This window comes from Macrobrachium nipponense, chromosome 7, assembly GCF_015104395.2.
Source record: "Macrobrachium nipponense isolate FS-2020 chromosome 7, ASM1510439v2, whole genome shotgun sequence".
In the NCBI taxonomy this organism is placed as follows: Eukaryota; Metazoa; Arthropoda; class Malacostraca; order Decapoda; family Palaemonidae; genus Macrobrachium; species Macrobrachium nipponense.
The window spans coordinates 100007424-100033326 of NC_061109.1; the positions used below are offsets into that span (position 1 = coordinate 100007424).

Genomic DNA, 25903 nt, shown 5'->3' on the forward strand with positions numbered 1-25903 from the left:
GACGAACATACCCAGACTGCCAAGGAGCGTGCGCGTGCACGTCTTCTCAAGGAGTGCTTTTCTTCTTCTGAAGCTCCTCCCCGCGCAAGGGGTGGAGCTCTCATACCGCATCACGTCCGCTGAAAAGGACGGCTCGCGTTCGGGACGCTTCACGTCCAAGTTGTTCTCCGGAACTTTGCTCGTCGCCTGATAGTGCGTTTGCTGCTTTTCCTCCGCAGAAGAAGCGTAAGGATTCGTCGGAGGCGGAGTCTTCCCTAGATGTTTCTTCGAGCGCCGCAGTCGCTCTAAGGTGCGTGAAGCGGCGGTTCCTGGGAGTAGCAGAAGGCGTCCCCCCCTCGCCGCTCGCCTGCTCACAGGATCAGCCCCTCCCCAGAAAAGGAGGCTTCACCTACAAGCAAGATTCTTCAGTCTCTTCAGCAGCAACTTCGAGATGTTTTTCCTTCGAGAAAGACTGCTCCACGTCGCCGTAAGGATGACACCTTCCTGTGAAGAGGTCGAGGCGTTCTCCCTCTCCCTCTCCTCGCTCGTCTCTCTCTCCGTTTGAGTCTCCCTCTAGAGTTAGTCCTGCTCCCCAGCAACTTTCTAGAGGAGGCGAGAAATTCGTTTCTCGCTCTCGTGAAGCGGTTGTTTCCGCTGATACGAAACTTGTGGATAAGAAGCGAGTTTCCTTAGATGCAGAACGCGCTTCTGCGAAAGTCAAAACGCGCTTTAGTGGACGCCGGAACGTGACTCGGTGCAAGTTTCGCGAGCGCCAGTGGACGCTCAGAGAGTGTTAGTGGACGCTCGGCGCGCACCAGTGGACGCTCGGCGCGCACCAGTGGACGCTCGGCGCGCATCAGTGGACGCTCGGCGAGCATCAGTGGACGCTCGGCGCGCACCTGTGGACACTCAGCGCGCACAAGTGGACGCCAGGTGTACACCTCTGGAGTTTGAGCGCGCTTCTGTCGGCGCCAGTAGATTGGCTTCGGACGCAAAACGCGCGCATACGGACGTCAGTTTTCCACTTCCGCAAGCACAGGCGGAGGCGGGAACTCTTCCTGTTCGCCGTTCTTTTTCTCTTTTGAGAAAGCTCGGGACTCTTCTTTATCTTCCTCCGACTTCTCCAGTGTCCTGAAGAGGAAGTTAGTGACGCTTTCGTCGAAAGGGATGAAGAACAGCAGTTGGCTCCAGTTTCGACGGACTACAAGGTTTTGACTCGTTTACTTCAGTCAGTCTTTGCAGACATCTTCCAACCTGAAGCTCCACGTACTCCTCCCTCTCAGTTTTCGTCTTCCAAAGCTGCTAAGATCTCGGGCTTTGTGAGGATGAAGAAGTCGCTTTCTACGAAGCAAGCTTTTAGAAAGGTCCATGATTGGATGGAAAAGAGGAAAGCTTCAGGCAAGACTTCTTTCGCTTTACCACCTTCAAGACTTGGTGGCAAAGCTGGTATGTGGTATGAGACGGGAGAAAACGTCGGAGTTAAGCTTCCAGCCTCAGCTCAAGGAGACTTTGGTAGCATTGTAGACGCCACCAGAAGATCTTTTTTGTCTTCCTCGAAGGTCTCGTGGACACATAGCGAGTTAGACTTTCACCTTAAAGGCCTCTTCAGGACACTAGAGGTCTTTAATTTTCTTGACTGGTGCTGGGGGGGTATTGGATGCCAGGTCCAGGAGTTCTGATTCCATCACTCTGGGGGAGCTGTCCAGTGTATTGTCTTGCATGGACAAGGCCGTCAGGGATGGTTCTGAGGAATTGGCTGCTCATTTCAGCACGGGGACCTGGCTTAAGAAAAGAGCACTTTTTTGCAATTTCACTGCAAAGTCGGTCTCACCAGCGCAAAAAGCGGATCTTCTTTTCGCGCCGTTCTCAGAACATCTCTTCCCCCAGTCTATGGTAAAGGACATAGCAGCCAGTCTCCAGGAGAAAGCAACTCAAGACCTTCTAGCTCAGTCTTCTAGGAAGCCTGCTACTTCTTCGGCTTCTGGGTCCTCTGCTTTGAAGAAGTCGAAGCCCACTTTCGACCGCTTCTTCCTCGAAGTCAGCCCCTCGAGGAAGAGGCTCTTTCAGAGGCAAGACTCCCGCTCCTTCCAAGAGCAAGAAGTGAGAGGGAAGTCCTTCAGACACCGGTAGGAGCCAGACTTCTACATTTCGCGGAAGCTTGGGAAGAGAGAGGTGCCGACGCTTGGTCTCTGGACATCGTCAAGAAGGGGTACAGAATTCCTTTCCTGTCGTTACCCCCGTGCTGTCCTTCGACACCAAAGGATTTGTCTCCGTCGTATCAGGGAGAAAAACAGACAGTGCTTCACGATCTATTAGATCAAATGATCGAGAAGCAGGCAGTGGAAACAAGTCTTCGACCGGAGTTCTCCGGGGTTCTACAAACCGTCTGTTCCTAGTGCCGAAGCAGTCAGGGGGGTGGCGCCCCGTTCTGGATGTCAGCAGTCTGAATCGCTTCGTTACCAAGCAGAAGTTCAAGATGGAGACACCTCAATCCGTGCTTGCAGCTTTAAGACCGGGGGATTGGATGGTTCTCGTTAGACCTTCAGGACGCATACTTTCACGTCCCCATCCATCCCGTTCAAGGAAATACCTGCGGTTTGTCCTGAAAGGGAAGATTTTCCAATTCAGGGCACTCTGCTTCGGTCTCAGCACGGCGCCGATGGTGTTCACCGTTCTTATGAAGAACGTTGCGAGGTGGCTCCATCTTGCGGATATAAGGATCTCTCTCTACCTAGACGACTGGCTTATTCGAGCCTCATCGCCAGACAGGTGTCTGAAGACCTGCACACGACTCTGTCGTTAGCGAAGTCCCTGGGACTTCTGGTGAATCTCGAGAAGTCGCATCTGATCCTTCTCAATCTTAGTCTATCTGGGGATTCAGATGGACTCAGTGGCTTTTTCGGGCTTTTCCGTCCCAGGGGCGAACAACTTCAATGCTGGACAAAGTGTCGGCCTTTCTGGGGAAGGAAACATGCTCGGTGAGGGAATGGATGAGTCTGCTGGGGACCATTTCCTCACTGGAGAAGTTTGTTTCTCTGGGAAGGTTGCACCTCGACCACTTCAGTTCTTCCTCTCAAGCAATTGGTCACGCAAACAGGATCTAGAAGAGGTCTTGCTTTTTGACGGAGGAAGTGAAAAAGCACCTCAAATGGTGGTTGGAATCCAAAGAAGCTTGCGGAAGGTCTTTCGCTCAAGCTTCGGAACCCCGACCTAGTGTTGTTCTCGACGCGTCCTCACCGGTTGGGGAGCAACACTGGGAGGGAGAGAAGTGTCAGGCACCTGGAGAGGGGAACAGGTGTCCTGGCACATCAATCTAAAAGAACTCTCAGCGGTTTACCTCGCTCTGAAGTTCTTCGAGGAGGAAGTCTCCAGCAAAGTGGTTCAGATAAACTCGGACAACACCACAGCCTTGGCATACCTCAGGAAACAGGGGGGAACTCACTCTCATTCTCTGTTCGTCATCGCGAGGAAATATCCTGATGTGGGCGAAGGCGCAAAACGTCACGATTTCTGACAAGGTTTGTGTCAGGCGTGGAAAACGTGCGAGCGGACCTTCTCAGTCGGCAAGGACAGCTTCTGCCGACGGAATGGACCCTTCATCAGGAAGTATGCCAGGCGCTATGGAAGCTGTGGGGACGTCCTCATGTGGACGTTTTCCGCAACTTCCCGAACGAAGAGACTTCGCTGTATTGCTCCCCACAGTTCTGGACCCGGGAGCAGTGGCAGTAGACGCCCTACTATGGAATTGGTCGGGACTAGACGTTACGCTTTTCCCCCATTCAAAACATACTCGGGGAAGTAATGAGGAAGTTCGCTGCATCAGAAGAGCGAGAATGACCCTCATCGCCCCCTTCTGGCCAGCGGCCGACTGGTTCACGGAGGTGATGTCCTTCCTAATAGACTTTCCGAGGACTCTGCCCCTAAGGAAAGATCTACTCAGACAGCCCCACTTCGAGAGGTACCACAAAAAACCTCCCCGCTCTGAGTCTGACTGCGTTCAGACTATCAAGAAGTTGGCCAGAGCGAGGGTTTTTCAAGACCTGTGGGCAACGGCGATTGCCAACGCAAGGAGGCCCTCCTCAGTCGCAGTTTACCAATCAAAGTGGGCTGTCTTTAGAAGTTGGTGCAGAAGGAAGGGCATTTCCTCCACCTCAACCTCTGTGAGCCAGATAGCAGATTTCCTTCTTCATCTTAGGAAAGAAGCGAAACTAGCCGTTCCCACGATTAAAGGCTACAGAAGCGTGCTTTCTGTGGTCTTCAGACATAGAGGACTCGACTTAGCGAATGATAAAGACATTCATGATCTCATTAGATCATTTGAGGACTGTGAAAGTTCTCCAACCTAAGGTACCATCGTGAACTTAGACGTGGTACTGAAGTTCCTCATGTCGAGTCAATTTGAACCGCTCCATTTAAGCCTCGCTTAGGAATCTTACTAAGAAGACTATTTTCCTAACCGCCTCTGGCGACGGCGAAGAGGGTTAGCGAAATTCAAGTCATAAGCAAGCATATTGGGTTCAAGGATCATAGTGCAGTTTGTTCCTTAAGTCCTACGTTCTTGGCAAAGAACGAGAACCCTTCCAACCTTGGCCGAGAACGTTCGAGATCAAGGGGTTGTCGGAGCTAGTGGGACCTGAAGCTGAGAGAGTCCTGTGTCCTGTCAGGGCTCTCAAGTATTATTTGCAGAGAACTAGAGCATGCAGAGGTTCTTCGGAGAACTTGTGGTGCTCTGTGAAAAAAACCAGATCTTCCGATGTCGAAGAATGCACTGGCGTTCTTCTTAAGAAGTACGGTTAAAGAAGCCCATGAAAAGTGTGGTGAAAGTGACATGGAGCTTCTGAAAGTGAAAGCCCACGAGTTGAGGGCTATGCTACTTCGGTGGCTTTTCACAAGAATATGGCAATCAAAGACATTTTGAGCGCCACTTATTGGCGAAGCAATTCGGTGTTCGCTTCACACTACCTGCGGGAGGTGAAAGCAAACATACGAAAATTGTTACTCGCTAGGACCATACGTCGCTGCAGACACTGTTTTGGGGCAGGAGGTAGCGTCATCCTATCCTTTAATGGTTTAGGGGAGTTTTTAACTTGTGTTATGGTTGTGGGGTTGACCGCCTGCGGCGGATCTCCCTTCCATTAGCTTAGTCTATGTGGGATACTTTTGGTAGGCTACGCCAGGTGGTTTGTTTTTACTTCGTTGCCCTCATTTGTATGGTCTATGGTCTAGTCACGTCGTGGTCTCGCCCCTGTTGACAGATCATCTGGAGTGCACCAGACTATAAGGTCTCTACCTCGCTGGCAACTCTAGTAGCACAAGCAGACTTACGCGGCAGTAACCTCGAAGTCAGCTATGCTAACAGGTAAGGAATCAAGATATCAATTATCTGCATATATATGTTTCCTAAAAATCTTCTATTCTGTCTACTCCCACCACCAAACGGTGGGATTCAGCTATATATATATCTGACAGGTAAAGTTTCATGAACAAAATGATATTGTAATGATACAATTAAGTTTGTTCATACTTACCTGGCAGATATATATAATCAAGTACCCACCCACCTCCCCTCAGGAGACAGTGGAAATAAAAAATATGAATAGAAAATGGGAATGATTCCTGATACCCGCCTCCCAGCGGCGGGAATATGGGTACTAACCACCTGACTCCCACTGCGTGTGTCGTAAGTGTTTAAATTTCTGTCGGATTCGGAAAAATACAGCTATATATATATCTGCCAGGTAAGTATGAACAAACTTAATTGTATCATTACAATATCATTTTTCTGACGCAATATTTTACAATATGTATAGTTTATTTGAAACAAGTAATTATTCTTTAGTTTGTAAAATTGATTATAGCATTTTGTTTTTGGAAATGCCCTTAAAAGTTGTTTTTCATTTATTTCAGGAATGTCAGGGTCTGGTGGTGGGCTTGTAAGTGGTGGAGCCCCTGGCCAAACAACTACAGCACAGCAAACTCAGTTGCGTTACTGGAATTATTGTCTTCAGCTTGCCCATTTCATGTACCAGGTAATATTAACTTGTTTCACAAAAAACTTGTTACATATAGTCCAGATTCTTGGATAACAGTTTTCCTAGATACTTTGTTCCCAGTTAAAAACAAAATTTTCTGCTGGTCATCATTACTGTGCATGTGTCTGGTGGAACATGAGGTTCCAGGTGGATGAGAACTGCACTTTAGTTTTCGATACATTTTTGGTGACTATTTTAGTAAAACTAGGTATTCTCTCACTTTCTGATTATGCATTTTTCATTTTTACCTTTCACTGTTATAGTATTTTAGTTAATTTCATATAACATTTTTATTCGGTAGGTGATTGGATTTCTCTGCCTTGTCTTGATGTTTATTTAACAAAGAGTATGCAAGTACTTTTATTACATTGATTTGAGAGGAGAGCACCTTTCATGTACAGTGGGGCATCGCTTATTCACGGATCAGTATTCACGGATCCAGTTAATCACGGGTTTTTTCTTGGACCGTTTCTCATGTAACATCACTGGTATGAATCGCTGCATCACGGGTTTGTTGTGTTGCGTATGCGATGTTTTTCGGTAGGCTAACCCTCGGCCGTGGTCCGATAACTACCAACATTCATTTAAAGACTCATATAATGATATTAACTGACAATAAAGGTAATAAAACCATTCTCACCAAATATATTATTGTCCTATCTTCGAAATAAATAGCCTATTCAAGGTTTATGTAGACGTTCATTGGTAGGCTAAGCGTAGTTGCAGTGCGATAACCACCAACGTACACAAACATTCACATTATGATATTAACTGACAATAAAGGTAATTAAAACCATTCTACCATATATATTCATAGTCATATCTTCATAATAAATAGCCTATTCGAAGAATAATTCCACATCATTGCACTCAACTTATCGTCGGAGTGGCCAGCCACAAAATGTAAGCATATACCTTTACGTACGAAAATGGTTTATGTATACGGTTGCGTTCAAAGCGACATTTTTTGTTTTGATAAACTTTTAGAAATTTTAATAGTAGTGGTAGTGTAATTACAGTAGTAATAACATTAAGGCTAAAATTAATTCGAACTTCATTATTATTTTGGCAGTATTCGTTTATAACTTCTCTGAACAATGAAGTCATACAAACGCTATTTGTCATAGATTATCGTAAGTATTGCTGTTTGTTATTGGCGACGAAGCGTAAACGAAATACATAAAAGCATTTTTTACCTTATATATTATCGTCATATCTTCATAATAAAAAGGCTATTCGTGGAGTAATTCCATATCAGTGAAATCAATTTTTATCTATGCGAGGCCAGCCAGCTGACAAAATGTACGTACGTATATGAAAATCAAATTATGGTAGCGTTCACAGCAAGATTATCTTCGAAATTTTTTATAGTACTATTCATGCTACGTAGTAATAATGTTTGGGAATATGACGTAACATTAATTTTCAATACAAAATATATCATCGTTATTTTGGTAGTGAATAATAGTTTAGAATTATCATACATACACTGCATTGTTATGGGGTTGTGCCAGTGATAAAACAACCAATAATAACGTTCTCCTTTAAGTCAACGCGTTTAGGAAAAACATGACATAGAATCGACTTTGCGACTTCGTTCACTTTGATATTTTTAACGATACAATAACTATCATTTGTACTACTAAAACCATCTTCACATAAGTAATTTTCGTAAGATATGTGTTGTTACAAAAGCTAGCTATACATACATAAAAGGCTTTTATAATTTAAGTCATCTTAGATATACATATGTACCCAAACTCATTGTGGGGAAATTTACTACTGTTTCCTCGGATATTGAATACTTTAGCATCATTCAAACACTTTAATAATATAATGCATAAATACTAGCTATATATATTTCATCGTATACAAATACTACATACAGTTATATACACATACTTTTATATCAAAGTTAACAGTATATACACATACTTTTATATACAAAATTAATCATATGAGTAGTGATCAGACGACAGCTGTGCACTGGACTACGTACGTACTACTTGGAAGATAAAAACAAACAAAAATTTTGTTGTTGTTAGTCGCCGGGATAGATTAACATTTTTCCAGAGATTAAAGAGCTGAATTTGTTTTGAAGGTATGTCAAACCGCGTTAGTAAATAGTATCATCTTCTAAGGAATTTTTTTTTTTCTCTTCTTTTTGCGGAAGAATCTTCAAGCCATTTTGCATTCAAAGTAATGAGAAGGGAATCATTCTATTCTTCATGAAATCAGTAAAAATACTTACAATAATAATAAAAACTAAAACTACGTACTGTATGCAAAACACTACATCATCGTTAGCTTCGTGTGTGTAAACGTTCATTCTAAGAAATTACAGAGTAGTATAACTAACACCTGATTGGTTGGTTGGTAGCCATGGAGATCTGTTATCCAATGACTGCCCTCTGCTTCTGTTCTATTTATAGACATACGCCATGGATGGCACTAGGTTTGAACGTTACCATGTTCGTGATTTTCTGACTGCTGACGGCAAAAATTACTCAATAATTTTCTTTATATAATATTCCTTCGTGAAAACAATAATATATATCGCGGTTGACATACCTTCAAAACAAAATTCAGCTTTTTAATCTCTGGAAAAATGTTAATCTATCCCAGCGACTAACAACAACAAAATTTTTGTTCGTTTTAATCTTCCAAGTAGTGCGTACGTAGTCCAGTGCACAGCTGTCGTCTGATCACTACTCATATGATTAACTTTGTATATAAAGTATGTGTATATAACTGTTAACTTTGTATATAAAAGTATGTGTATATAACTGTATGTAGTATTTGTATACGATGTAAATATGTATACGTAGCCTAGTATTTATGCATTATATTATTAAAGTGTTTGAATGATGCTAAAAGTATTTCAATATCCGAGGAAAAACAGTAGTAAATTTCCCCACAATGAGTTTGGGTGCATATGTATATCTAAGATGATTTCTTAAATTATAAAAGCCTTTTATGTATAAGCTAGCTTTTGCAACAACACATATCTTACGAAAAAATTACTTATGTGAAGATGGTTTTAGTAGTACAAATGATAGTTATTGTATCGTTAAAAATCTCAAAGTGAACGAAGTCGCAAAGTCGATTCTATGTCATGTTTTTAACTTTAACGTATAGTGGTATGAAAAAACACCAGTGTGTCGTAGCGATGCGTCATCAATATAGTGGTATGAAAATACCACTTGGTGTTGTAGCGATACGTAATCACAAAGTACAAATCCTTTTCCCGGACCATCCTCAGAATTTTACGACTCTTCAACTTCAAGATCGATATGGTAAAATATATATATAGTCATACTTATTGTTAAAATTCACAAGTTGAACTGCAAAAACATTATTATATTTTGATTGTTGTACATATATTTTTTGTGTTTTACGGAATGTTTTGTTTTGAAAATAATACCTATTAGTGAACATATGGTATTAATTGTCCCACTATTTTATTATAGGTGATCTTAATTATCTCACATTCATTTAACAGTATTATATTAATATTTATAAATTTAAACTGTAATTAATAAATAACAATAATGAAAAACATAAAGGGAAAAAATGTTTTTGCTGCAGTAGTGGTGTTTGTTTGATTATGCATCTGACCTCACATTTCCGAAATCTGAAAAATTCCAAACTGAAACATCGGAATGTGTGTGTACTGCACATTTTTTTTAAACACGCACACAATGTCTACACATTTACTGCAAATTACAGTACGTACGTATTTATTCCTGAGAGAGAGAGAGAGACCGAGAGAGAGAGAGAGAGAGAGAGAGAGAGAGATGAGAGAAGAGAGAGAGAGAGAGAGAGAGAGAGAGAATGATTAAGGACTCCAAGGCATGTTATTTTTACAATTATTTTATTATCTTGGGAATTTTTTTTTAATCTTGAGATTTTCTATTCAATTCTCGAGATTAATAAGAAAATTACCGTAAATTGACTAGCATCAGCACACATCTGAATGACTCGGCCATTAGCAGGCTAAACCACCAACCTTATGAACTTGCATGATACATGAGATACATGACAAAAAACACAAAAAACCACTGTTTGGATTGGTGAAAATTAGGGGGTCGCACGATATGGGAGATTGCACGTTATTCGAGTATATACGGTATGTGATTTTTTTTAGCCTTTTATGGAACAAAATCTAGCAAGAAATTGCCATTCCCAGTTGGCAACACTGGCCTACTCACGTTTGTTTGTTGTTGTTATGAAATGTGGTGCGGCGCGTTCTTTAAATTGTACCCATATAAACGAGTTAATTATGTGGCATCCAAAAGCCCTGATTCTTTTATCTTATGGGAAAGACGCCTAAAGGTCAGATGAAGGTTTTTACGTGGAATATACTAGTATTAACGTGTTGTGACGAAGGGAAGAGATGTTTCGCTGCATACTGTTGGTAGCATTATCGTTATTATATTACTGGATTGCACTGCAAAATCGTCGCCATCTTTTATCAACATAGATTGTTGGTGAGTACCCATATGATTTACATATGATTTAGTTTTCTTTTACCACTCATCCTCTCTTCCTTGTAAAAAAAAAGAGGCCCACCATGTGTATGTAGGCTTCTAGCTGTAATCCCTAGGCTAGTAGGCTACATATGTACAGTAGTACATATACTACATTTATTTTTTAAGGCTAATTTTGTACAATAACTTTAAAACTGTCTTGAATTTAGTTTTAGGTGATAGTTGAAAACATATTTGGTGTTTGAACTAAAGTAGGCAGTTATAAACATTGGAATAGTGGTCTTGGGTGGGTTAACTATTAAAGTAGGCAGTTTGTTCCGACACGTAATACAAACCCTCGGTCCTTTAACAATAGGAAGTAGCTAGCGGCAGCTGGAACGGTCGTAAGCTTCGAACAAGGGGAGAAGCGGTAGTTAAAACTGCTTGTCCGATCGATCGTCGCGCGCCGCGCGACTGGGAGGTAAACAAATCACTTTTGCTTTCGGCCGTGTGTGGATAGGACGTGCTCGTCATCGCTCTGCCCGCTTTGTCGTTTGCTTTGAGTTTGAGTATTTGCCCTCTCTTTCTGTATAATTCAGAGTGATTGTAAGTACTTTGCATTTCTTTTTGATCAATTATGATGAGTGAGGAAGAAATGGAGATTTATCACCTCGCCCCCGGTCGCCCGTAGAGTGTGTCCCGGGCTGGAGGGCGTAGATGTGGAGGATTCAGATCGTTTGTGGATGTAGATCCTCACGAAGTTTGTACTCGTTGTCGGGGGCGAGAGTGCTCCCGCAACGAGCCCTGTGTAACGTGTATGCATTGGTCGAGGCGCAGTGGGTGCTGTACGAGGGCAGGAAGAGACTTAGGCCTCCCAAGAAGTCATCGGAAAGTCCAGTGACCCTCCTTTGGTTAACGGACACTTCGTCCTCTTTCCTTGCCCCCCGGCCAGCCCCCACACGTTTCGCGCCTTCCCCTGCGGGGGGGGTAGCGGAGTCCTTCTCCTCTCTCGATCCGTCGAGTGTGGAGGAGGGCGCCCGCTACCCGGACCGTCCAGTTGTACTCGGGGTCTTCCGTCCGCTCTGGGTGGGGTTCTACTCCCCCCAGGCGCGAGGAAGCCCCTCTAACTAACCCGACTGTTGCTTCCGCAGGTGTGCCATCAGCGAAGGACGACCTGGACAGGTGTGGGAGTCGCTGGGACTGCAGGGAGTGCCGAGCATACAGGGGTTGATTCAGCGGTTGGCGGGGTCGGCAGTGGTTACTCATGGTGCGGTAACCCACTACACAACCACAATCTCGACACCAGCATATGAGATGCCACCGCACCTGTGTATACACCATATCATGTCGGTAACACCCACGGCTGCAATCCAGGAACCAATTCCTGCCGTGCCAAAGAGGACGGTGCCACCGCCACCTGGGTTCTTTGTATTGCCGACCCCGGACTTCCGCTGCCCAAAGAGTACCCCCTGGACCTGCCGCCAGTGCCGAGGATGACGGTAGCTGCCGACAGGACGCCTGGCTCTCCTGTGGTACCTGCCGTGCCTGCCGTACCTGTTGCTGTTCCAGCCACTCATTCCCTTTCAGATCAGGTGCCTGCTGCTCATTCACTTTCAGATGTTCTGCCGTTCTGCTGTTCCTGGACCTGTTCCTGTTGTCCCTGCTGTTGGTGGTGCTGTCACAGTCTCAGGTCTTTCCGGACAGGTGCAGTCGGGCCCTGTTGCTTCGGCAACTGCCCCGGCTCCCTCCTGGATGGAAGACCTGACGTCTGTCCTGCGGAGCCTGGCGAAGAAGAAGAGGAAGAGGAAGAAGAAAGGTGTCGTCGTCGTCTTCGTCGTCTTCTTCGTCGTCTGCTGCCTCTCCTTCCCCTTCGACTTCTAAGGCCAAACAGCCGAAGAAGAAGAAGGTTGCCTCCTCCCCCCCTAAGAAGACTCCTTCGGGATCTTCTAAGGGCCCGGCTCGCTCAGGCGAGCTGGGGAGCTCTTCTGCTGGTCCTCCTGTTCCTTCGGGAACGGGGCCCGTCGCTTCTTCTGCAAAGAAGAAGTCGACGGGGACCAGAGGTGCACCAGCCTCGGCTGGGTGCGTCCTCACCTGGTGCTAGCGGTTCTGCCGCTAAACCAGGTTCCGTCTCGGCCGTGCTCGCTTCGCGAGAAGCACCGAGTGGACGCCTCTTCCAAAGAAGACCGTCCAGCCAAAGTTTTGACGCCCGAGCTCGCTCGCCGTCAAGACAGCGGCGCGGAGCAGAAGACTGGCGAGAGTCGTGCACACGACTCTCGCCAGGCCAGTAGACGCTCTCGCAGCGATCAACTGGCTGCTCGGGCTGACGTGACGGTCGCTGACCAGCCACGGGTTGAGGCGAGGAAGGAGTCCCCGCGGCCGCCGGTACCAGCGGCTCGACGCGCCGAGAGGACGCTGGCCGGTCTCGACGCGACAGAGGAGCCTAGCAGGTCACCCGTCGCCGCTCCCGATGGGACCGGGCGGAGACGGTGACCAGCGGCAGCTCGCCTGACGCTAGAGATCGGTCTCGACGTTCTCAGCCGAGCCAATCGCCCCAGGCGAGCGGCAAGGCTAGGCCTGCTGCTCGACCGTCACCGCGGGTTGACGATCAGCAGCAGCCCTCCACGCACGCTGGTCCTGCCAGCAGCGAGCGCGGGAGCGTCAGGTCTGCCTCTCCCGTACCTTCAACCTCCTCGGGCTATACCGGGAGGAGCGAGGCTACCGAGGAGCGATCACGAGAGGTGCGCCGCTCGTGACCCAGCTATGACGCCGTACGGCTCAGGCACGGTTTTAGGACCGACCAGAACGTAACGCGCAAGTAGTTGGAGGCGACGTCAGGGGTCTGTCGCTGTTCCTCCTTCTGAAGGAGGAGTATCGCGGGATATGCTCTTGCTGGAGGGACTGGACGGTCCTACTCCACAAGACGCAGTAACTCCCGAGATACAGAGGAACTTTGCAGAGGTCATTAAGCTGATGCGTCTGCATAATGACCTCGCGGAAGGATCGCCGCTACCACCGGCAGAGCCCACGTCCCGGCTCGAATCATTTTGGGGTCCCAAGAGGGAGCCCAAAATGATGGTGGGGTTACGCGATCTGAGCTTGCAGACTCGGTCCTGGATCAGGTGGAGAATCTCGTCTCAGGACGGGAGGACTGCTAAAGTCCGGACGGTCTTCTAAGCTGCTTCCTCCTCCTCTACAGCGGCAGAGGCGATTCTACGTGCCTTCGGAAGACCCGATACTGCCTAAACAGGTTAACCCGGAGTTAGCGAGGCTGACTCCAGGTGTGTCCCTGCAGCAGCTCCTGTCGGAGAACCTATGGTTCTCGCAGCAGGAGGCACTTGCCCTGGAATCTACCGCTATGGCAGCATTCCAGGCAGTTTCCTGGTTGGATTTGTGGTCCCTCACAATATCCAAAGTAGCGGCCGGCTCCGGGAGTTCTGCTCTCGAAGACGACGCTTCTTTTAGGAGACTGTGCCAGTCTGGAGGACTGCTAACCTGTGGGCCAACTTGGTTCTTCGACGTAGGGACGCAGTCCTTACCCGAGTGACCAAGGGGGCCGGGCGTGAGGCGGCACTCGGGCTTCGAAATGGACCTCTTAGGAGTTCCCCAGCTCTCTTTCCTGGAGAGATGGTGGACGCTGCGGTGGAAAGGCGGCGCACTGACGAGAGTGACCGCTTAGTTCACCAGGCAGTCTCGAAGGTTACTGGGCAATCTGCTAGAGGAGGCCGCAACCAGCCCTCCTCCCAGCCCTCCTTTCCCCGAGGAGGTGTGCTGGAAAGAAGTCGAAACGAGGAGGGAAAAACGCTAGGGACGGCGTTCCCCCTCACCTGCTGCCGGAAGTGGGGGGGTGTTCCTAGCGAGCCATTGGGCGATCTTGGCAGCGCTACGGCGCCGAGAAATGGATAGTAGACGTCCTTCGGGAGGGATATCTACTACCCTTCGAGTCTCGCCCCCCCGGGTCATCTCCAAACCGGTCCACCTACAGACCTATGTCCCGGGGATCAGCAAAGGACAACGCTCTTCGACAGGAGATCAAGACCATGCTGGCGAAACGAGCTGTAGAAATCGTGGAGGACCAGTCACCGGGCTTTTACAGCGCCTCTTCCTAGTGGAGAAGCATCGGGGGGGCTGGCGTCCGGTGATAGACCTCTCTCCCCTGAACCGCTTCGTTCGCACGACGCGGTTCACGATGGAGTCGGCACGCGTCGGTGCTCGACTCGATCAGGGGGAACGATTTCATGCTTTCAGTGGACTTGAAGGACGCGTATTTTCAAATACCCATCCATCAGTCCTCAGAAAGTACCTCCGCTTCATCTTCGACGGGACGGTGTACCAATTCAGGGCACTTTGTTTCGGTCTCTCAACCGCCCCACAGGTGTTCACGCGAGTGTTTCACTCTGGTGTCGGCTTGGGCCCATTCGCACGGGATACGTCTTCTGAGGTATCTCGACGATTGGCTAGTCCTGGCGAGCTCCCGCTCGCAGTTGCTACAGGACAGAGATCGACTCCTCAAGTTTTGTCGCGATCTGGGATCGTGATAAAACTACGAGAAGTCTGATCTCGAACCCAAGCAGAAGATGAAGTACCTGGGTATGCTAATAGACACGGTAGCAGGGCAGGTCTTTCCCGCAGACTTGCGTATCAGCAAATTCAGGGAGGCAGCCGGCCGGTTCCTGTCGCGGCAGGAAACAGGCAGCAACAGCAATGGCAAGTCGTGATCGGCCATCTGTCGTCACTCGAGAAGTTAGTCCCTCACGGGCGTCTTCACCTGCGGTCTCTCCATGGAGGCTAAGGGAGAGTTGGTCTCAGGCCAAGGATCCTCCTTACTTTCCCGTGGCTATCACGGACAAGGTGAGGCAGGACCTAGCCTGGTGGCTCGACGACAAGAACCTCTTAAGAGAGTGCCCATACGCACTCCCCCCCCGGAGATGCTTCTGTTCTCAGACGCATCGACCGAGGGATGGGGCGCACGCACACCTGGAGGAGTTGCTGACTGCAGGTGTGTGGGACCATCACGAAAAGCACCTTCACATCAATGTCCTGGAACTCAAGGCGGCGTTCAACGCTCTCCAAGAGTTTCAGGACCGCTTGGTGGGACACTCAGTGGTGTTGATGTGCGACAACACCACAGTATGGCATATGTCAACAAGCATGGGGGGGCTAGTGTCTCTTCCGCTCCATAGTGACGGTGCAGGTGCACGAGTGGGCCACGGCTCACTCGATAGAGCTGTCAGCACGCTACATTCCAGGCAAGAGGAATGTAGTAGCAGACAAGCTCAGCCGTCGGGATCAGGGTGATAGGGACCGAATGGTCTCTACACAAGACGTAGCGGAAAGGCTCTTCAACCTGTGGGGGCGACCGGTCGTAGACCTGTTCGCACCCGGCACAACAGAAAAACTTCAGGTTTTCTTTTCAGCTGTGCCGGACCCATGGGCAGCTGCAGAGGACGCTCTCCAACACCCCTGGGACAACCTCTTCGCTTACGCCTTTCCTCCCTTCTGTCTGATTCGGAAAGTGATCAGTCGAGCGCTGGTCACTCCCAATCTCAGAATGATCCTGGTGGCTCCCAAACGGCCGCAAGCGTTTGGTATCGGACCTGCTGGCTCTCTTGCGGACGCACCGAGAGAGCTACCCATTTGGACACAACCTTCTAGCCCAGCCACACGTAGAACGGTACCACCAAGCAGTCCAGTCCCTTCAACTTCACGCTGGCTGGTTATCCACCATCTCTTGCGAACGAGAGGCTTTTCTCGTAGCGCAGCAACAGAGATGGCTGGACACGTCCGACAGTCCCTCGCAGCTGTGTACCAGGGGAATTGGGGCCGTCTTCTGTGGTGGGGTGTCGTAGACAGGGTCTGTCTCCTCTCAGAGCCACTCTTCAGCAGGTAGCGGATTTCCTCGTGTTTCTTCGCCGAGAGAAAGCTCCTCTCAGTACCCACAGTTAAACGGATATAGAGCCGCCCTGGCTCTCGTCCTAAAACTGAGGGGACTGGAGGACATCTCGAATTCGTTCGAGATCTCCTTGCTAATGAGGAGCTTCGAAAGGTCTTGCCCACCCAGGGAACTCAGGCCCCTGCGTGGGATGTGACTCTCGTACTGAGGAGTTTGACTCGAAGACCCTTCGAGCACTCCGAGAGGTCGTCAGACAGGGATCTGACTCTCAAGACCCTCTTCTTGCTGGCCCTGGCATCGGCGAAGAGAGTAGGGGAACTATCATGGCCTTTCTTATGATGTTAAAAAACTACCAGAGGCTGGGGATCTGTGACGCTCGATTTCGTCCGAACTTCGTAGCTAAGACTCAGAATCCGTCGATCCCTGACGACAGGTTCGAGTCTTTCACGATTCCCCTCCCTTCTGGACTTCACCGATAACGATGCGGATGAGATGCTGCTTTGTCCTGTGAGGGCGCTACGGCGCTACCTCTGAAGAGAACTCGACATCTCAGGGCCTGAGTGTTGACGCCTCTTCGTTAGCACTGGGGTTACCAAGAAAGAAGTTTCCAAGAACAACGCTTTCTTTCTGGCTGCGTGAGGTGATCAGGAGAGCTACGAGGCTGATGGTAGCGACGACATCCGTACGCTCCGACCGAGAGCCCACGAAGTCAGAGGTATCGGACCCTCCTTAGCGTTCCGTAAGAACTTCTCCGTGGCGCAGGTCCTGAAGGCAGGTGTCTGGGCCAACCAGACCACCTTCACGTCCTTCTACCTTCGGGATATTGCCCACAAGTCCTTGGATACTTTTTCCTTGGGACCTGTGGTGGCTGCTCAACACGTTGTGTAAGCTTACCCAGCACCCGAGCAGGCAGAACAGCATCGATTCCTGGTATGACTGGGAGAATGAATGTGCGAATGAGAGAGTGACTGGCTTCTCTTCACCATCTTTCTCTACCTCTACCTGTGGGCAGAGGGATACGGTCGTTACCTTGCTGGAAGGGAGTAGATGCAGGTAAGCTATTCAACAGAGCTCCATTCTATCTCTTTAACTAGAGATAGGAGTGTTATATCCACATTTCTCCAAACAAGGGGTAGAAAGTGGATGCCTACATGAGACAAACCCATTACTTTACATTTGCTCCTGTAAAGGAAAAAGTTCTTACAATGCTGGTACAAAGAGATACGCTTGCCTCTCTCTTAGTACTCGGCCCAGAGGTCTGACCATTGATCCTGCGGTGCACACCCCGATCAATCGGACAGAGGCTTGGATCCCTCCCTCGCTCTTACGACCAGGGAGGCATTCCAGGGATGGACGAACACCAGTCTGTTCATCAAAAGACTCAGATTCCTCCACCAAGAAGTGAGTCTTCCTATTGTTAAAGGACCGAGGGTTTGTATTACGTGTCGGAACAAATGACAATTTGTCGAAAATTGCATTTTTCCTAACTATACAAACCTGAGGTCCTTTACATATAGTCCCTCCTCATGCCACCCCTCACTCTGCGTATTTTGCATGGCCAAAAGCAAAAGTGATTTGTTTACCTCGCCGCGCGACCGATCGGACAAGCAGTTAACTACCGTTCTCCCCTTGTTCGAAGCTTACGACCGTTTCCAGCTGCCGCTGCTACTTCCTATTGTTAAAGGACCTCAGGTTTGTATAGTTAGGAAAAATGCAATTTTCGACAAATTGTCATTTTAAGCAATTTTTGAGGGGGGTATCAGGATAACACGGGTATTTACTTATCACGGGGGGGTTCTGGGCCCTATCCCCCGTGAATAACGAGGCCCCACTGTAGTTACCATAATTTTTATTTTGATCTTCAGTTTTTTTTAGTATTTGCATGGTGGTAAGTGATATCAAGTAATGACCGGTATAAACTGATAAGTAATTATATATTGCTGTGCTCTTTTCTCAATTAGCTTTGTATTTTGTATGCTGACAACAATTATCTATATTTTTTTAAGAACTAATTATTCTTTAGTGTATTGGTGTGTGTATGTTCTTCCTCTTACTCTGTTCTGACTAGTTCTTAATTTGGTAGTTCCTCCCTAGATGAGTGGTTTTCACGCTCGGCTGGCAATCTGGTGGTCGGAATTTCGATTCCCGGCTTGGCCAACGCGGAATCAGAGGAATTTATTTCTGGTGATAGAAATTCATTTCTCGATATGGTGTGGTTCAGATCCCGCAATAAGCTGTAGGTCCCATTGCTAAGTAACCAGTTGGTTTCTAGCCACGTAAAAAAATTTAATCGTTTGGGCCAGCCCTGGGAGAGCTGTTAATCAGCTCAGTGGTCTGGTAAAACTAAGATGAACTTAACTTTTCTTAATTTGGTGCTACCAAGCTAGTTTATTGTCTTAATTGTCCATGTGTTTTTTTTTTAAATTAAATTTAACCTTTAAGAGCTGGGCAAAAAAAACATGTAGCACCCTGGGGTGAGGAAACCTTGAGGTTTACCAATAAAAAAAAAAAAAAAACATCGATGGAAAGAGGAAGATATGCAAATGCACATGGTGTAAGAAAAAGATTCTAAAAAATTCTCCCTGCCTTCCACGAGAAGTTGAAAAAGACTATTGTTCATATGTGGAACAAACCTTTGGTCTTAATAATAGGATTGGTCTTAATAATAGGATATTTTCCAAGTGCCAGCTGGTAACAGGTTGAAAACAATCAAAGATTGTAAACAAGGAATCTGTGAGATCTGGCAACTCCTGTGCATACGAGGAGTTTCAGGAGAAAGTGGAAGGTCATTCAGTAAGTCTGATGTCCGACAACACCATGGTGGTGGCTTATGTGAACAAACGGGGGGACTGGTGGCTCATCCCCTGTATTCCTTGACAAAGGAATTACGCCAATGGGCAATCAACAACTGGGTAGAGTTCTCTGCCAGGTACATTCTGGGCAAGAGGAATGTGGTAGCCAACAGACTTGAGTCGTCGGAACCAGATCCTAGGCATGGAATGGTCTTTTCATTTGGTCGTGATGGACAGGCTTTTTCGGGTCGGGGGAGGCTTATGCTAGACCTCTTCTCAACTCAATTCAACAGAAAACTGGAGGTTTACTATTCAGTGGTCCTGGATCCCCTAGTTCTAGTCTGAACAGGGTAATGAGTTCTTGAAATCTCAGAATGACCATGGTAGCTCCTCTGTGGCCTCAAGCAGAGTGGTTCCCAGACCTTCTGTCTCTTCTGGCAGAGGTTCCAAGAGAGATTCCTCTGTGGTGACAACGTCTTTGTCAACCTCATGTTGAAAGGATTTCACTAGTCAGTAGAATCTGTCTCTTCACAGATGGAGACTATCAAGTATCTCTTTTGAGCGAGGGGATTTTCTCAGGAAGTAGTGGGACATATGTCTAGTTACCTCAGAAAATCCTCTTCAGCAGTTCACCAGGGGAAATGGACAGTACTGTGATTGGTGTCGCCGACAGTGTTTCTCTCTACTCAAAGCCTATGTTCAGCAGATTTTTTTATCTTCCTCAGAGAGGAGAAAGGTCTCTTTCAGCTTTCAGAGGCTACAGAACAGCACTAGGGTTGGTGTCATGCCTGAAAGGATTAGACATCTTTTAATCATAGGAGATTTCCTTGTTGTTCAGGGGTTTCGAACAAACCTGTTCTTCAAGGGAACTCAAGCCTCCCTCATGGGATGTTTTGCGCGTCCTGAGAAGCCTCACTCGAGTTCCATTCTAGCCCTTGCATCGTTCATCTGACAGAGATCTGACGCTAAAAACAGTTTTCCTGTTGGTATTGGCTTCTTCGAAGAGGTTGGGGGAGCTTCATGGCCTAAGTTATGAAGTGAAACATACGTTCGAGTTTGTCCCAGAATTCGTGGCCAAGACCCAAAATCCCTCAGTACATGACGACAGACTTTTCTCCTTTTCCATCCATCATCGAATGACTTTGTGGACAATGACCCACAGGAGCTCTTACTTTGTCCAGTCAGAGCCCTAAGATGCTACCTGAAAAGGACTTGTCATCTAAGACCTATGTAGATGTCATAGACTTTTTGTCAGCACTGGTTGTTCTAGGGAAGAGGTTTCCAAGAACACTGTTTCATTCTGGATACGTGAGCTCTTCATTTAGCATTTTATATGGACTACCAAAAATTCATAAGCCTGGCTTGCCTATTAGACCAGTTATGGCGGCTTACAACAGTCTCTACTCAAAGCCTCTGTTCAGCAGATTTTTTTATCTTCCTCAGAGATGAGAAAGGTCTCTCTCTCTTTCTGCTTTCAGAGGCTACAGAACAGCACTAGGGTTGGTGTCATGCCTGAAAGGATTAGACATCTCTTCATCTTAGGAGATTTCCTTGTTGTCAAGGGTTTCGAACAAACCTGTTCTTCAAGGAAACTCAAGCCTCCCTCATGGGATGTTTTGCTCGTCCTGAGAAGCCTCACTCGAGTTCCATTCTAGCCCTTGCATCGTTCATCTGACAGAGATCTGACACTAAAGACAGTTTTCCTGTTGGTATTGGCTTCCTCGAAGAGATAGGGGGAGCTTCATGGCCTAAGTTATGATGTGAAACATATCAGGGGTTGGGGTCGGTGACCGAGTTTGTCCCGGAATTTGTGGCCAAGACCCAAAATCCCTCAGTACATGACGACAGATTTGCCTCCTTTTCCATCCATCATTGAATGACTTTGTGGACAATGATCCACAGGAGCTCTTACTTTGTCCAGTCAGAGCCCTGAAATGCTACCTGAAAAGGACTTGTCATCTAAGACCTATGTAGATGTCGTAGACTTTTTGTCAGCACTGGTCATTCTAGGGAAGAGGTTTCCAAGAACACTGTTTCATTCTGGATACATGAGCTCTTCATTTAGCATTTTATATGGACTACCAAAAATTCATAAGCCTGGCTTGCCTATTAGACCAATTATGGCAGCTTACAACAGTTCATCTTTTAATATATCTAAATTTTTAGCGATTTTAAATGAGTATTCTTTTAACCAATACAATGTGAAAAATGGTCACGAACTTCAGGATCAAATAACTAAACAGGATGGTGAATTCTTTATGGCCAGTTTTGATGTGGAGTCATCGTTTACGAATGTCCCTATTAATGAAACAATAAATATCATAATTGATAAAATATTTCCAAGTGAAGAATTTTTATTTCATAATTTTAATAAATTTCTTTTTAAGCAATGTTTAGAAGTTGCCGTTCAAGACTCAGCCTTTGTTTTTAACAATAAATTATATTCTCAGGTTGATGGTATGGCAATGGGTTCTCCCTTGGACCCATTACAGTGGTCCCTCTGTATTCGTGGGGGATGTTAACCAGACTCCCCCGTGAATAGTTAGAACCTGCGAATGTTTGGAACCCCTATAAAAATGCTAAGAACAGCCTATTTTGTTTGTTAAAACTCAAGAAAAACCCACTAAAAATTTTCATACTTGGTTTTTTTAAGAGTTTTATCACAAAAAGTGCATTTTATGATGAAATTGATGAAAAAACCAGGAATTTGTGTATATTTCTCATAGAAAAATACCGTGAATGTGCAAATTTTCCACGAATAATGCAGGGAAACGTTCCCGAGAGAAATCCACGAATGTGTGAATCCGTGAATCCAGAGAACGCAAATACGGGGGTCCACTGTATTCGTAAATTGTTTTTTGTCTGGTTATGAACAAGAATTTCTGAATTCTTGTCCTGATTCTTTTAAACCATTGTTCTATGGAAGGTATGTGGATGACACCTTCGCCCTTTTTAGATACAAATGGCAAGCTTCACAATTTTTACATTTGTTCATGAAACTTACCTGTCAGATATATATATAGCTGTATTTTTCCGAATCCGACAGAAATTTAAACACTTACGACACACGCAGTGGGAGTCAGGTGGTTAGTACCCATTCCCGCCGCTGGGAGGCGGGTGGTATCAGGAATCATTCCCATTTTCAGTACCTCCGTCTTAGGATTTTGGAAACTTCATTGCCGCCTAAGTATCCTAATTGTCTTTTGATTTATTTACTTGGATTTGTGGCTAGGCATACGCTATCTTAAATTGATTTGAATTTGATTCATTTTTGCATAAAATATCTGAATCTAGTTAGGCTAGTTTCAGACGGGGTTGTCTGCAAAGATAGGGTGTGGCTACCGAAAGCTTCGGTAGATTCGCACTTGGTATGTACGAGGGGTATGGGTCTTGCTTCTTTGTTGAGATTTGTCATGTAAGGAGTGTGAGACTTTGTCTATTCCGTAAGGAAGACGTATGATTCGTATGTACGCAATTAATCAGTAAACATGTCTAATTCCGGAAGGAAGGACGTATGATTGTATGTACGCAATTAATCAGTAACAAAAGTCAGGGTAGTGAACCTGCTAACCTTCCTGTAGACTTTATTTTGCATAACCCTGTAGTATGGCCTACGGGCATGTATATGTCTACGAGAGATGCTCGCTCTCCTTCATTGCTGTGAAGTGCTACTTCTGTAATTTGTTACTCCTAAACCCTGCATTGTTGCCTTCGGGCCCTAAGCAGTGTCTGTAGAGAAATTGCCCTTTCTCTGATACTCCTTCGATTCGTAACTTAGAATCGAAAGTGCTTGCTTTAGAGAGTAAAAGAAGTGAAGTGCAAAAGTGCAGTGATACCCCCTTGTGTAGTGGAGGGTGCGTCAGATCGGCCTCGTTTCGCCTCTAGGCCGGGACCTCTTCTTGACTCCCAGAACCAGGGAGAGAGCATGTCGAAAGCCGAAGGAGGGTTACGAGGAACCCCACCGATCTCGGGTGCCTCGGCAGTTCTGATGAAAATCCCCCCCAGACTGCCTAAGTGCGTGCACGTGCACGAATCCTGAAGGATTGCTTCTCGTCCTCGAAAGCGTCCTCCCCGCGCAGGGGTTTGGAGCTTTCGGATGGACTCGCGCCCTCTAAATAGAAGCTTTATAGAAGAGGACGCTTCACGTCCTCTCTCTCTCTCTCTCGTATGCGTTTCAGTGAGAAGTAAGAAGGCGAACGTCGCCTGAACTCGTGTCCGTCTTTCTTTCCACCGAGAAATACGTAAAAGAAGTCATAGTAGCAGTAAGCTTTTGAGAGCGGGACGCCCAAGCCAGGGGCGCGCGGGTGCACGCCAAGCGCGCGCCAGTGGACGCCGAGCGGTGCACCAGTGGAACGCGAGCGCGCTCCAAGTGGACGCCGCAGCGCGCTCCAGTGGACGCCGAGCGTGCACCAGCGCACGCCAGGTGTGTCGCCTGGCTGAACGTTTCTGTTGAACTCTTCAAGCTCTTGTTTCAAGATTTGGGCTTAAAGATTTTTACCTCACCTTCGATAATACCTCTACCTCACCTGCAAAGAATGTGAAGTAGGCAGTGCTTCGGAGTAAGCTTAAAGTGAACAGACAACTTCTTCTTCGAAACCCAGCAAGACATCGGGTTTCGTGAATTCAAGAGGTCTCTGTCAATTAATATTGCGTTTCGCATAGGTGGATGGAGTTAAGGAAAGCTCAAGGGAAATCTCGTTTTGCTCTACCGCAAGCTTTGACATTCTGCCAAAAATAAATTTAAGTTGCACTACCGCAGTCAAGACTTTGCGATAAGGCAGTTAGGGTTACGGGTTTAAAAGGCGCCGATGTCCTGCAGTCAGGACTCTCCGGCAACGTTCAGTAGGATTCTTGCAAAGGCACTCATCAAAAGTACGCTCTTCAGGAAGCGCAAGAGGACTTGCCTTGCCATACTGCCAATAAATTTTTAAGCTTTAGCAGGCATTAGTTGTGATACGGGAGAGGAAGCTGGTTGGAGAGTTTCTTCCTCTTCCCAGGATAATTTTGCCAGCTTTTTAGCCCATCTGAAAGGGCTTTTCAGATGATAGATTTTGTTAGTTCCTAGTCGGGACTACGCTGCCGAATTGAACATCGTCGTTCTACCTGACGTAAGCCCAGTCTCTTAACAGGATTCTTGCCCCTTTTCCTCGTTTGAGACGGGAATCGGTAAAATAAAATGCTCGACTTCCTGGATTAGTTTTGTCAATTCAGTGACTTTCCCCCTTCCCCCATTGACAATATACTATCGTTTTGTCAAGTAAGTGGTATCCCCCTCATTGACAAAATATCTCTTTGTCCTGTAAATGGGTTAGTTCTCATTGACAAACATCTCATTAACTTGATATTGCGTAAGCGAATAAGCTCTTATTGACAAGATTCGGAGAGCTCTCATTCGTCATTCGCAGACTCGTACAAGAAATAGACTTGTAGACTACGTCAATGAACCCTTATGTCCAATAACATAAGAAGCTTGAGCTGACTGCTTCGATTCTCCTAAGTTTTGTTCATGAAACTTGCCTGTCAGATATGTATGTAGCTGTATTTCCGAATTCAGCTATATATATGTCTGCCAGGTAAGTATGAACAAACTTTATTGTGATATAATTTCATATTTTGCCTTGCGTTATTTTAATTTCTGGTTGGTTCAAGTCATATACGCTTGCTGTAGTTACCTCTTCGGATGGCAACCGAGAGGTCTATGGTCCATTTTAAGGACATTTAATCGTTACTCCCTGCAGCCTTCCAGGAGTTTCCGATTTATCTTTTACCGTTGTATGGTAGTGTTCTGACGACAACAAACGCATACTATATTTAGCGTTTTCTGTTTCGCTTAAAATATACCAGCTTGAGAGTCTCTTTATGCTAAAAATAACGGACCTTTTTCTTCATAGAATAGGGTAGCTGGCAACCCAGGCATAAAGTTAAGAGACGACTATGACGGCACGATCGTAAGCTGCTGCTGTCACTGTCTTCTCCTCCAGTCCAAACGAGCCAGTACCAACTCGTTCGCTGTCATGCGCGGTAGGTTAAGTCCTCTCTCTGGTTCTCTCCTCTTCCTGCGGGATTGACTGACTAACCGTATCTCTGTGCTGGCAGTTACGTCTCTCTCTCTCCTGCGGGATTGACTGACGAACTGTATCTCTGCCCTACAATCACGGACTTTAGCCTAAGATTGAGGGGATTTCTTACATGAATGAATAAACATTGCATTCGTTTGGCCTTAATAGTTCTACAGAGATATCTTACTCCTTTCGGTGCTCGTTACCGCACGGTATAGGACTACGAGTCTACCACAACATTGCACTATTATATGCTCTCTTGCTTAGGCAAAGCGCAGCCTTATTGGAAGTAAACATACTGTCGTGAGGGAATGGATGAGCTTGCTGGGGACCATTTCCTTCCTAAAGAAGTTTGTTTCCCTGAATAGACTGCAATTCAGACCTCTACAGTTTTTTTCCTACCGGGAAACTGAAATTTTATTAAAGATCTAGGAATGATTCTGAACATCTCTCGGTGCGTTAAGTATCTCTTGAGGTGATAGAAAAGAAGGTGCTGGACATCTGGAGAGGGTTTCAGATGTCCTGGATCATAATCTGAAAGAAGTGGAAGCAATTCAGTCGTCCCTCCAGTCCTCGAAACGAGTTTTTGGAACCATGGTCCATATCAAACTCTGATCTTCCACAGCTCTCTCATATCTTAGGAAGTATCTTCTCCTCGGTCCCGGTTCGGGGGGTTTACGAG

At 46.5% G+C, this 25903-nt stretch overlaps 1 protein-coding gene across 1 annotated transcript in view; it reads left to right on the top strand.

The window, feature by feature from the left end:
* The window catches only part of LOC135217784 (mediator of RNA polymerase II transcription subunit 12-like protein), a 375610-nt gene that overhangs the window by 41494 nt on the left and 308213 nt on the right, over nucleotides 1-25903 (top strand). Inside the window, 1 exon segment of the mRNA XM_064253813.1 lies at nucleotides 5887-6008. Within this exon segment, the coding sequence (XP_064109883.1) occupies nucleotides 5887-6008 (122 nt within the window).